The following is a 12,919-nucleotide window of genomic DNA, read 5'->3' on the forward strand; positions in this document are numbered from 1 at the left end:
GAACAAATGTGCTTCATAAAAACGCTTATAATCCATTTATACAAATTAAATGAAACATATTATTGTGTATTTCTTTAACTTAACATTAATAGAAATTTTTAAATATTATTTCTACGCGTATATAATAAAATATGACTAGTGGCTGTAACGCCAGTGTACTCGGCAAAGTGATTCTAAAAAAGATCACACCTATCGCCTAAATATTTCTTGTTGGTATCATGTGACGTCTCGAGCTTTGACGCGGATGACGTGCAACGGTAAATAAATTAGATGGAGTATAGAATATAAACAATATCTCTCTCTCCTGTCGTTTCCCCATTACTGAGGATCGTGATTTCTTCCAATATTCCTAACAATGTTTCTCCATTGGTCTCTATCTTCAGCTGCTCTAAGAGCTTCGCAGAATGAGTTTCCAGCTGAATGCTTTATTTGGTCAGACCATCTAGTTGGTGATCGTCCTCTTGATCTTCTCCCCGGAACGTTTCCAGAAACAATTAATCTCTCCAAACTGTCGTCACCTCTGCGAACCACGTGACCAAAGAATTACATAATTCGTTGCAGACATATTGTGGACAGCCTTTTTTTAATATTGAGTTGGTTTAGAATGGAAACGTTTGTCCTATGAGCTGTCCAAGGTATGCGCAGCATTCTTCTCCAGCACCACATCTCAAAGGCATCAATTTTTTGACGCTCGCATGCGCGAAGAGTCCAAGTCTCTGCTCCGTATAGAAATATTGAGAATACAAGGGCATTCACCAGTCTCATCTTGATATTTTGAGAGAGAGATCTTCCAAAGTTTAGTTAGGCGACTCATTTTTTGCCATACCAATACGTCTCCGAACTTCTGCTTCACAGTTACCATCGTTAGTTATACTAGACCCGAGATAGACAAAGGTGTTTACTATCTGGTATTCCTGTAATATGTTAGTCAGTTGAATAATGTCAAATCTGTCGACCACCGTTATTTTTGTCTTAGCTTTATTGATTTTCAGACCAACTTTATTGCTTTCGTACTCAACTCTTCACTAAAAGAATTACATAATTCGTTGCAGACATATTGTGGACAGCCTTTTTTTAATATTGAGTTGGTTTAGAATGGAAACGTTTGTCCTATGAGCTGTCCAAGGTATGCGCAGCATTCTTCTCCAGCAACACATCTCAAAGGCATCAATTTTTTGACGCTCGCATGCGCGAAGAGTCCAAGTCTCTGCTCCGTATAGAAATATTGAGAATACAAGGGCATTCACCAGTCTCATCTTGATATTTTGAGAGAGAGATCTGTCTTTCCAAAGTTTAGTTAGGCGACTCATTTTTTGCCATACCAATACGTCTCCGAACTTCTGCTTCACAGTTACCATCGTTAGTTATACTAGACCCGAGATAGACAAAGGTGTTTACTATCTGGTATTCCTGTAATATGTTATATATATATAGTGGCTAAACACCCCTTTAGGGGTTACGCCGCTTACGCTCTCTAGATCTATGTTTTGAGGTAGATCAGTCCTCATGTTCGTTATTTAATTTTCTCTGTTATTTTTCTCCACTCTTTCCTGTCTCTGGTTTTCCCTTTCCAATGTCGTATGCCCGCATTGTTGAGATCACTTACTACTTCTTGTAACCATGTAGATCTTGGTCTTCCACGTCTTCTTTTGCCAGCTGGTGTCCATTCCAATATTGAGTATATCGTCGTAGTTGATCCGGATCTCCATATGTGTCCTAGCCATTTTGCTCTTTGCTGTTTTATTTTACATACTATATCCTCCTCAATTTCTTCCAGTAACTCAAGGTTCGTTCTTTGTCTAAATTCATTGTCATTTATTTTTATTGGTCCTAATATTGCTCTTAGTATTTTTCTTTCTTGTATTCTAAGGTTTTCCTCTTGTTTTTTGTCATGCTAAGAGTTTCGGCTGCATACATCATCGTCGGTCGAATTATTGTTTTGTATACTTTCATTTTTGATTTCTTACTCAATAACTTATTTTTAAGTAATTTTTTATTTGCATGGAAGCTCTTATTTGCTGTAATAATCCTTTCTTTGATTTCGGTTTCTCTTTCTCCATTGTTTGTTATTAATATTCCTAAATATTTAAATTTTTCGACTTCTTCAAAAGTGTATTCTCCTACTCTAACCTTTCTGTTTTCAAAGTTTTTTTCAAATCTCATTATTTTGGTTTTCTCTTGGTTTATTTTTAATCCCATTACTTTTCCTTCTGTTACCATTTCGTTTAACATTCGTTCCATTGTTTTTCTATTTTTTGTTATTAGCACAATATCATCAGCGTATGCTATTATTTGTCCTTCTCTCGTTCGGAGGGTGCCTTTGTTGATCTTCCTGACGACGTATTCTAGGGCAAGATTAAACAGAGTTGCTGATAATGAATCTCCTTGTCTCACCCCTTTATTGATGACAAATTTTCTGTGTCGCCTACTTGAGTTTTTATACTAACTACAGTTCTACTCATTGTCATTTGTATTAATCTTCTTAATTTATGTTGTATTCCCATTTCTTTCAGAGCTACCATTAGTTTTGATCTATTTATTGTATCAAATGCTTGTCGAAAATCTATAAAAAGCAGTTCAATTTCTATTTTATATCCATGAGCTTTTTCCATAATTTGTTTAACTGTATGTATGGCATCTGTTGTAGACTTTCCCTTAACAAATCCGCATTGATAGTGTCCGATGATATTCGTGGTAGCTTCGGTCAGTCTTCGTTGTATTAAGGCGGACATGATTTTATATGCTGTGTTTAATAGCGTCAGTCCTCTGTAGTTTTTACACATCTGTTGATCTCCTTTTTTATGAATCGTGATAATTTGTCCTTTGTACCATTCTTCCGGCATTTTTTCTTCGTCCCATATGTCTTTTATTAAATTGTATAATCTATCTTTTAATTCTTCACCACCATATTTTATAAGCTCCATATTGATACAGTCCGATCCTGAGGCTTTACCATTACGGCTGCTATTAATAATTTCCTCAACTTCCTCTTTTGTTGGTATTTGTAGCTGGTTTCCTAACATCATTGTCTCTTCTCCTCTGTTTTCATTTAGGTCTTGATCTTGTTGTTCTGTTAATAATTCTTTAAAATAGTTAGTCCAAATTTCTTTATACTCTTCATCGTTTTCTGATACTTTTCCATTTTTATCTTTTATGCTTTTTATCTTTCCTTTAAACGTTTTGTTCTGCTCACTAATTTTCTTATAGAATTCTTTTGTGTTTCTGTTCTTACTCTCTTTTTCTATTTCTTTTATCTTATCATCCAACCACTCACGTCTAATTTTCCTTATTTTTTTCTTACATGCATGCCTTATTCTATTGTATTCTTCCCTATAATCCTGTCTATTTGTTCTTATCCACATTTGTCTCATTTCTACCTTCTTTTTTAACATTTTATGGCATTCTTCATTATACCATTCTTGTCTTTTTTTGTTTCTTTTTATCCCTACGTGTACTTCCGCTGTTTCATTTATACATTTTTTTATATTTCTCCATTCTGTTTCTATATCCTTTGTAGGTTTAGATTGTTCCTTCAGTTTTTTGTTCATGTCATCAGCATATTTAATCCTTATGTCTGGAGTATTCAGTTTTTCTACGTGCCATTTATTTTTTGTTGTCGTGTTTTTTAGTGTTCTTTTGACTTTTTGTCTTACTTTTGCAGTCACCATAAAATGGTCTGTGTCTGCATGTGCACCTCTGTAGGACCTCACGTCTGTTACCGATGTTTGCTTCCTTCTTGTAATCAGAATATGGTCTATTTATGACCATGTTTTTTGGTCTGGGGAAATCCACGTCACTTTATGGTATTTGGGATGTTCGAATTTTGTACTAACGATAATCATATTGGTACTAGATGCTAGATTACATAATCGTTGGCCATTGTTGTTAGTTTTTTCGTGTATTGTGTGCTTACCTGCTACTTGGTTAATGTAGTCTTCCTTACCTATTTGGGCATTAAAATCTCCCATTACCAGTATTGTGTCTTCTCTAGGTAACTTCTCCATTTCTCGTTCGAGTTCCTCATACAATTTGTCTTTTTCCTCCGCAGTTGCACTTTCAGTTGGGGCATATACGTTTATGATTGATATATTAAATGGTTTGGCGTTAATTCTCAGGTAAGCCATACGTTCATTTATTGGTTTAAATTGCATAATGTTATTTTTTATTTTTCCCATAATTATGAAAGCAACTCCATATTGACCTTGTTTTTCATGTCCCGAGTACTGTAGTGTGTAGTTTTTTCTATTTATTTCTCCTTGACCTGCCCATCTGATTTCTTGAATCACTGCAATATCAATTTGGTATCTTTCTAGTTCTGAGACGATATCCTGCATTTTTCCTGGTTCAAGCATTGTTCTGATGTTCCACGTACTTATTTTTAGTTGATCACATTTTTTCGGTTTTTTATTATATTTTTTTGTGTTCGTATGTTTTATTTTATCTAATCTGTTCAGGTCCTTTTCCTTTGCCATTTTCGTGTCCGTTTTTTGTGTTGTATCCAATATTTGTTTTTTTATCAGTTTTTTGGCGTGTCCTGCTTTGCCCTTTCCAGTTCATTCTTCTCTTTGTTCCATTTCCATTCAGTCCCGTCAATAATTAATTTTTGATAACCTACTCTAGTGTTCTTACCGTTTTCTTTTTGAAATTTTGCAATTCTCCGTATTTCTTGTTGTATTTTCATCTCTTCTTGCGTTAGATCGTTATTGATATATATTTCCGGCTTTGAATTCCTTAGTTTGTTTTTGTTCTTCATAATTTTTATTTTTTCATTTTTGTTTTTTAGTTTTACAAGACATGTTTTGTCCCCTATTTTATAAGCTTCTTCTATTTCTACTTTAATACCTAATTCTCTTTCCACGAAATCTGCCATAACCTCATTGACTACATTTGGGTTATTTGTATCCATCGGTAGACCCTGGACAATAACATTGTTAGCTTTTCTCTCTTTCTCGAACTTTTCTACCTTCATTTTCACTATCTTTAGTTCCTGTTTCATTTCATCATTTTCTTTTTGTAGTTGTTGGTTACTTTGTTTGAATTCATTTATTTCTTTTCTTAATTCTCGGAGGTCATTTCTATATTCTCGTTGTTCTTCTTTTATTCCTTTTACCTCCGATGTTAAACTTTGTGTTTGATCTGTTAAATTTTGCATCATTTTTAAAAGCTGATCAATTTTGTTTTCATCTTTCTGTTGTTTGGTTGGTGTTCTGGATAGTTTCTTGCTCTTGTTAAAAATATTGTCTGCATCTATCTCTAGACTTCTCTTTTTACTGTCTTCTGAGGTGTAATCATTATCACTATCCACCATTTTTTATGTATTTGTACTCTATATTAAAGCAAGCGATAAGCTCTAGTTCCCCAGTCGACCCGGCGAAGGCTCTAGAACTTCTCAAGCAATAATTGAGTATGACTTTAAATATATTAAAATTCTTTTTACTTCGAAATCTTGTTTACTTAGTTTATTATTAATTGATTGATTTCCTTTCTTGGATTTTTAAAACTTTTTGGAAAACCGGCAACGTCGCTTTTAATTTGATCAAGACTTGTTCTCTTATCTGTTGTCAAAAGAACTGGAATTTATAAAATGTCGTTTGTTTTGATTAACATAAAATGTTCTATAAGTTACTTATAGGCCGATTTTTGCCACTATTTTTTGCACTTTAGATAGTTTATGACCTTATACAAATGTTCGCATATAGTTAATATTTTATTTCGCACTATTACCTCAAAAATCGGAATAAACTCTGGTGAAAATGTTTAACACTTTTATTTCGCACAATGCGTTGTTGCCACTATGTAATATGTTAGTCAGTTGAATAATGTCAAATCTGTCGACCACCATTATTTTTGTCTTCGCTTTATTGATTTTCAGACCAACTTTATTGCTTTCGTACTCAACTCTTCGCAGAAGATCAAACATTTCTTGCTCATTTGCTGCTATAAGTGTAGTGTCATCAGCAAATCTTAAATTGGAGATTTTTCTACCAGCTACTGTTACTCCACCGGCCCATCCTTCTAAAACCATCCTCATGACATGTTCACCATAAATGTTAAATAAGTCAGGTGACAACACGCATCCTAGTCTAACACCTCTCTCGGTCTTGAATTGGTTTGAGAACTTCTGATCTAGTCGTACTGTCGCTATATTAGACTGGTACAGATTTTTAATAAGTGTCACCAGGTGCATTGGTGCGCCCATTTCTATTAAAATTGACCACAGATTTATCCAGCTTACACAATCAAATGCCTTTTGGTAGTCAACGAAGCATATAATCATAGGTACTTGAAATTCTCTAGTCTTTTCAATGAGTTGTCTCAGGTTCAGGATTTGTTCCCTTGTACCTTTACCCTTTACAAACCCCGCTTGTTCCTGAGGTATTTGGTAATGTACAGTCGGAAAAATGAAAGAATACCCATGAACGAACAAATAAAACACGCTGTATTTTCCTGTCACCGTGTCACAAAGAAAATTGTCACGTATTAAATGAGTGCTGAAAGATGTATGGGACGCCCTATGGGTAATACATCATTTTTGGTTTCGAATTTAGATTTCTCGTCCCAAAAAATCCCCGCTTACCAAATTTCGTGTTGTTAGCTCATGCCTGTCAGGAAATATTCAAGAATAAATAAAATAAAAGTTTAACTTTGACACCCTGTATTTCAGTTATTATCAACTTTCGTACTATAAGGTAAGTTAGGTTAAATCGACCTATTTTAAGCTCAGGAATCTAAGGTTAAGCTATGGCCCATTCTTTACCAAACACACTGTATAGGTCTTGAAAATTTGTAATCACATCACTTCTTGAGATGATAGGATTCATTTTTAACTATTTTGTATACGGTAAAAGCGGAATTTCTTATGTAGATTGTTGTACACATTGAAACATACTTGCTATGTTTCAGAATTTAAATGCATTCGAATCTTCTTTACGGTCCCTTTTTTGGGAATTAGATTCACACTGGCACTTTCCACAAAATCAGTGTTTCCTACGCAATATTTACCATATTATTCCACGGATGCCTTATCACTATTCAAAATATTTAAATTACAGTAATCAACACTTTACACTCTACCAATGAACTGTAAATCACACACCTACACTCCAGTAAGACTGCTACCGAACTAAACGTTTTGCCCAAAACTTCTAAATTTCTGGGCGAACCGGTTGCGTCAGTGTAACAAAAGGGTTCAAACGAACCGTTTCTTAAAGCGTTCTAGTATATCTATTACTTACACTATATTTTTCTATTTCGAGTAATGTGATGAAGAACGCGCTCAGCACTACTTACCACCGGGGCTTCTGGAGCTCTCACCAACAATTTTAAAGTCAAACATCTGGCTCGCATATTAATCTCATTCATTCTATTGTACACTTCGGCAGAGAGATTTTCGAGAAACGTGTGACACTCTTGTAATGTTTTGAACCTAATTCCATAATTTACATCTGCAGATACCGATTTCCTCTCGTGGTAAAAGTTCAACGGTTTGCTGTCAACTCCTACTGACTGTTCTTTTACGGTTTCGCCTGCTTTTTGGCCTATTTCGTTCTGGAGAACTTTTAGTGAAGTAAGCTAGAAATATCATAAAATATTAGGATCACATTGAAATCCTTATTTTACAGTATAACAATACTGTAATAAACTTACAATGTGTAAGAGAAAATATAAATATATATTTAAATACATAGAGATAAGGCAGTTTTTGTTTTTATTTGATTCAGAGTTGGACCACCATCTCCATACAGCTATTTCAGCATCTATGCATCATCAGTGAAGCTATGCAGTCACAACTCTGAAACAAATATCAACAATCCTGTCTATTTAAGGGAAAACATCGCGATGCAATGTTTCCACCTTTTGAGATGCAAAACAGCGACATCTCTCGTAATACGAGGAAGACGAAAAGCCCTAGATACAAAGTTTGCTACTTTTCTACAATTAGAATAATTGAAATAAAAATAATAAACAATATTTTAAATCCAACACTTTTCGTTAAGAAACTGCTTTCTGGCTGCATCCTGTATCTCCGGCTTTTACAATATATAAGCACAAGAGCCGACGAATATAGAAGAAAGCAAATAAAGGGCACTTTGGCCACGTATTTATCTTCTTTTCGTCTAGGAAAAGGACCGAAAGACAGTTTCAGGTACTCAAATCTGAGTAAAGATAAAAAAGATAAAGGCAGTTTTTGTTTTTATTTGATTCAGAGTTGGACCACCATCTCCATATGGCTATTTCAGCATCTATGCATCCTCAGTGAAGTTATGCAGTCACAACTCTGAAACAAATATCAACAATCCTGCCTATTTAAGGGAAAACATCGCGATGCAATGTTTCCACACCTTTTGAGACGCAAAACAGCGACATCTCTCGTAATACGAGGAAGACGAAAAGCCCTAGTTACAAAGTTTGATACTTTTATACAATTTGAATAATTGAAATAACAATAATAAACAGTATTTTAAATCCAGGACTTTTCGTAAAGAAACTGATTTCTGGCTGCATCCTGTATCTCCGGCTTTACAATATATAAGCACAAGAGACGACGAATATAAAAGAAAGCAAATAAAGTAAATAATAATAATAAAGGACACTTTGGCCACGTATTTACCTTCTTTTCGTCTAGGAAAAGGACCGAAAGACAGTTTCAGGTACTCAAATCTGAGTAAAAATGAAAAAGATAAAGGCAGTTTTTCTTTTTATTTGATTCAGAGTTGGGCCACCATCTCCATATAGCCATTATTTGCTTTCTTCTATATTCGTCGTCTCTTGTGCTTATACAGGGTGTCCAGAAACTCTACCGACAAACGAAGACAGGAGATTCCTCGGATAATTTTAATATATTTTAACTCAATTCACCTAGTCCGAAATTGCTTCCTAAGGGAGCTAGAACTCTTTGAAGATGGCGTCTTGCAATTAGTTTTTCTTAAATAACTCCAGAACACTTCTATTAAGAAAAACGAAAATTGGTACACATATTTATCTTCTAGAGATAAATCGACTCCATTCATTGCAAATTTCAAGTACCGGTTATAGGCGTCCGTTTTGGGTAGAGCAACAGTCGTTTACCAGCACTGGAAGCGTACGGTTGTATGTTTTGTTTTGTTCTTGTGTTTACACATTTTGTTATTTGTTTTGATTTGATGTGTTGTGAATACTAGCTGTAAGTGTTTTATTTTTTTATTAATATCATCACATCACCAAGTTTAAACGACCTAGTTAAATATTTGTATAATATTTAACCTTTGACACCATGACGTCCAAAAATTGTGAAATTTGCTTAGCTGAATTTTCTGAAAACGAAAAATATCAGATACGTTGCCATGGAGATTGTAAACGGTATTTTTGCATCAAATGTTCTGGTCTCAATAAAACAACGGCAAAAACTCTACTGGACCCAAAAAATTCTCATTTAAGATTTTTCTGTACTTTATGTGATTCGCCTAGTCTCAGATATCTAAATGAAAAAATTAACAATCTTTCAAAAAATCAAATACCACAAGAGAATTTTGACGCCTTAATTCAAGTTACAAAAAAACTCACTGATAATTTGCCAATTTTCATCGAGACATATGATTTATTAACCAAAAATGACGGCAAATTAGACTATATTACGAAAAAAATTGACGAGATACATAAATTAAATAACCTGCTAAATCCTGAATATCTTTTAAAATCGATAAGGCAGATGGAACAAGATATCTTCAATATATCGTCAGTTTTTTTCGGCTGTTCCAATGACACGATTAAGGTGCAAGTCCAAGATTCAAATTCATCTGAGATAAAATTGGGACTAGATAGGCTCTCTTCAAACGTAAGTGAAATATCTAATCAAATGAGTAATCTTTCAAATAAACTACCTGCTATACCAACGAAGAAAGATGTATCGAAGAGAGACATTGTGTATGCCACTTCAAGTACTCAAACCGAAGACACTCAACATTTCGAAGCTAGTCCAGTCACAAAATCAAAAAGTGCAGAAGATAAATGCCACTTTGTCGTTATTAGCAACTTAACCCCAATTTACACTCCTATTCAAGTAGTTCACTACATTAAAGAGAAGCTAGGTATCAAGGAATATATAAGATGTTATGCCCTTCTTAAAGATGCCAACACAACAACAGGGTCCTCATTCAAAATAGGTATTAAGTCTAAAACATCTATTGACTTATTATTTAATAAGGAAATTTGGCCACCTGGTGTAAACATTAAATGATCTACAGAATCCTCATGCTCCGAACCAACAACTTCATCTGAGGCAAATATGAAACCGAAGCATATCAGAAGCCCAGTTAACTTGGAAAATCCAATTACCATTCCAAGTAAAAACAAAAATGAAGTTCTTTCTTTCTTTCTCCCCTTCCTTATACCTTTTCAGGTGTCGGATTTGGGTTTAATTTAGCTACATATTCACCCATCTCTTCCATTCTTTTCGGTCCTGTGCTATTAGTTTCATTTCTTCTAGCGTTTTCTGTTTGATTTTTCCTGCTTCTACTATTTGCTGTATCCATTTTTTGTTCGGCCTGCCTTTTTTCTTTTTTGTAATATTCCTTGTTTCGTGAATTTTCCTTGCTAGTCTACTAGGTTTCATTCTCATCAGATGTCCATACCAGTTTAATTGCCTCTTTATTATTTTATTCATTATTGGTTCCTGTTTAGTTATCCCTCTTATTGTCTCATTTCTTATTCTATCCCATTTGGTCTTTCCGGCTATAGCACGTAAATGTCTCATCTCAATTGCATTTATCCTACTATTATGCTTTTTCTGTAAAGTCCAATTTTCGCTTGTATACAGTATCGTCGGTATCACAATCGTATTATATATTTTAATTTTTGTTTCGTGGGACAATTCTTTTTTCCTCAGAATTGGCGCTAGTGCGTAGTACAGTTTATTTGATTTTTTAGTTCTGTTTGTTATTTCGAGGTCTATTTTCCCATCATTGGTAATAATACTTCCAAGATAATCATATGCTGTAACTATTTCCAGTTGAGTATTTTTGCATTTTATAATTAGTTCATTTTCTTCCTTTTCGCCGATGACCATTATTTTACTTTTCTCGATGTTTATTTCCATTTTTAATTTCTCTATTTCTTCTGTCCATATATTTATGAGTTTTTGCATTTTTGTCACGGAATCTGCTATAAGGACTATGTCATCCGCATACAATAGGGCTTCTATTTTTATTGGCTGTAATCTTTGGTATCCTATTGTTGTCTGTATTTGGTTCGTTATTTCTCCAGTATTTCTAGTCAATTCATTCATGACTATTATGAATAGTAGCGGACTAAGACTGTCTCCTTGCTTGATACCTCTTTCCCAATTGAATTCTTCAGATCTTTCTCCTGCTATCTGTACACGTCCTTTTACTACTCCGTATATATTTTCAATTATTTTTATCAGTGTACTTGGTACTTTCATGTTCTGCAAGCATTTCCATATAATTTGTCTTTCTATAGAGTCGAATGCTGCCCTTAGATCTATGAATGCTAGAATGAGCTTTCCCCCCGAGTCAATACTTCTTTCTATTATATTTCTAATGATGTAAATGTTATCGTTTGTCTGTCTTTCTGGTCTAAACGCTGCTTGTTCTTCTCCCAGTTCTTTTTCTACCTCTTGTCTTAGCCTCTTCTCTACTATTTTCGTGTATATTTTAAAACATACCGATGATAAACATATTGCTCTATAATTTTCGCAGTTGACGTGTTCTCCCTTTTTGTATATTGGCACTATAAGGTTACTTTGCCAGTCTTTTGGGATTTGCTGCTTTTCCCATGCCTCTTTGTATATTTTCAACAACCAGTTTATCCCTTCTTCTCCCATGTACTTGACCATTTCCGGGTCTATGTCATCATCCCCTCCAGCTTTACCTATTTTTACGTTTGATACTTCCAATATTACTTCTTCTCTATTTATTTGCTCTAATTCTTTGTTCTCGTTATCTTGATATGTTTCATTTCTATCATCTATTATTGCATTTCTAAATTTGTTTTCATAGTATTCTTTCCATACTTTAGCTATTTGTTCTGGAGTTGTTTGGATTTGGTTTGTTGTATCCCTTACGGCTGTTATTTCTTTATGTTTTCCTTTCTTCATATGTCTGATTGTTGTCCAGAAGCTTCTATTATTTGTTACATAGTTTTGTTGTAATTCTTCTCAAAACTCTTCCCACGTTTTTGTTTTTACTTATTTTATGGTGTTTTTCGCTAATCGTCTCAGCCTTTCGTATTCTTCTTTATCTTCTTCCAGTTCGGTCTCAATGTATTTTTTCCATGCTATTTTCTTTTTCTTCACTGCTGTTTTAACTTCATTGTTCCACCATCTCGTTCTTTTATGGAGTTTGTTATGTTTTCTGATTCCACATATTTCTGTTGCTGTAGACTTTATGACTACTTTTAAGGCGTTCCATCTTTCTTCCAGTGTCCATGCCTCTTTTTGGTTTTCTAGTTGTCTTAATCTTCTATTTGTTTCTTTTTTGTAATGTTCTCGCACCTGTTCTAATTTGAGCTTATTTACTTTTACTCTTTGGTAATCTTTTCTTTCCACCTCCTTTATTTTTTCATCCTCGAGTTTTGCAGTAACCATCCTGTGCTCTGTAGCTAGTTCCGGTTCCTTTTCAGTTAAGACGTTATGTATTTTATCTTCTAGGTTTATCGTATAAACTATGTAATCTATCAAACTTTTCGCTCTTCTCTCTTCCGCCACGAACGTATATTTGTCTTCGATGTTTTGGTTTGTAAATGTGTTTCCTATTAGTAGGTCATTTGCTTGGCAGAAATCTAGCATTTTGACACCATTCCTGTTCAAACATTCCTCTCCGTATTTTCCAATGCATCCTAATCCTTTGTTGACATCCTTGCCCACTCTTGAATTCCAATCTCCTAAAATTATGATTTTCTCTCTCGATTCTCTTAATTTGTC

At 34.3% G+C, this 12,919-nt stretch overlaps 1 protein-coding gene across 2 annotated transcripts in view; it reads right to left on the reverse strand.

The window, feature by feature from the left end:
• The window catches only part of LOC114339635 (DNA repair protein REV1), a 92,110-nt gene that overhangs the window by 38,180 nt on the left and 41,011 nt on the right, over positions 1–12,919 (reverse strand). For both annotated transcript variants that reach the window (XM_050646943.1, XM_050646944.1), the window contains one exon: positions 7,291–7,572. In XM_050646943.1, coding sequence (XP_050502900.1) covers positions 7,291–7,572 — 282 coding nt within the window. The remainder of the gene's footprint in view (positions 1–7,290; positions 7,573–12,919) is intronic.

The sequence above is a fragment of the Diabrotica virgifera genome, chromosome 3 (genome assembly GCF_917563875.1).
Source record: "Diabrotica virgifera virgifera chromosome 3, PGI_DIABVI_V3a".
Taxonomy (NCBI): Eukaryota; Metazoa; Arthropoda; class Insecta; order Coleoptera; family Chrysomelidae; genus Diabrotica; species Diabrotica virgifera.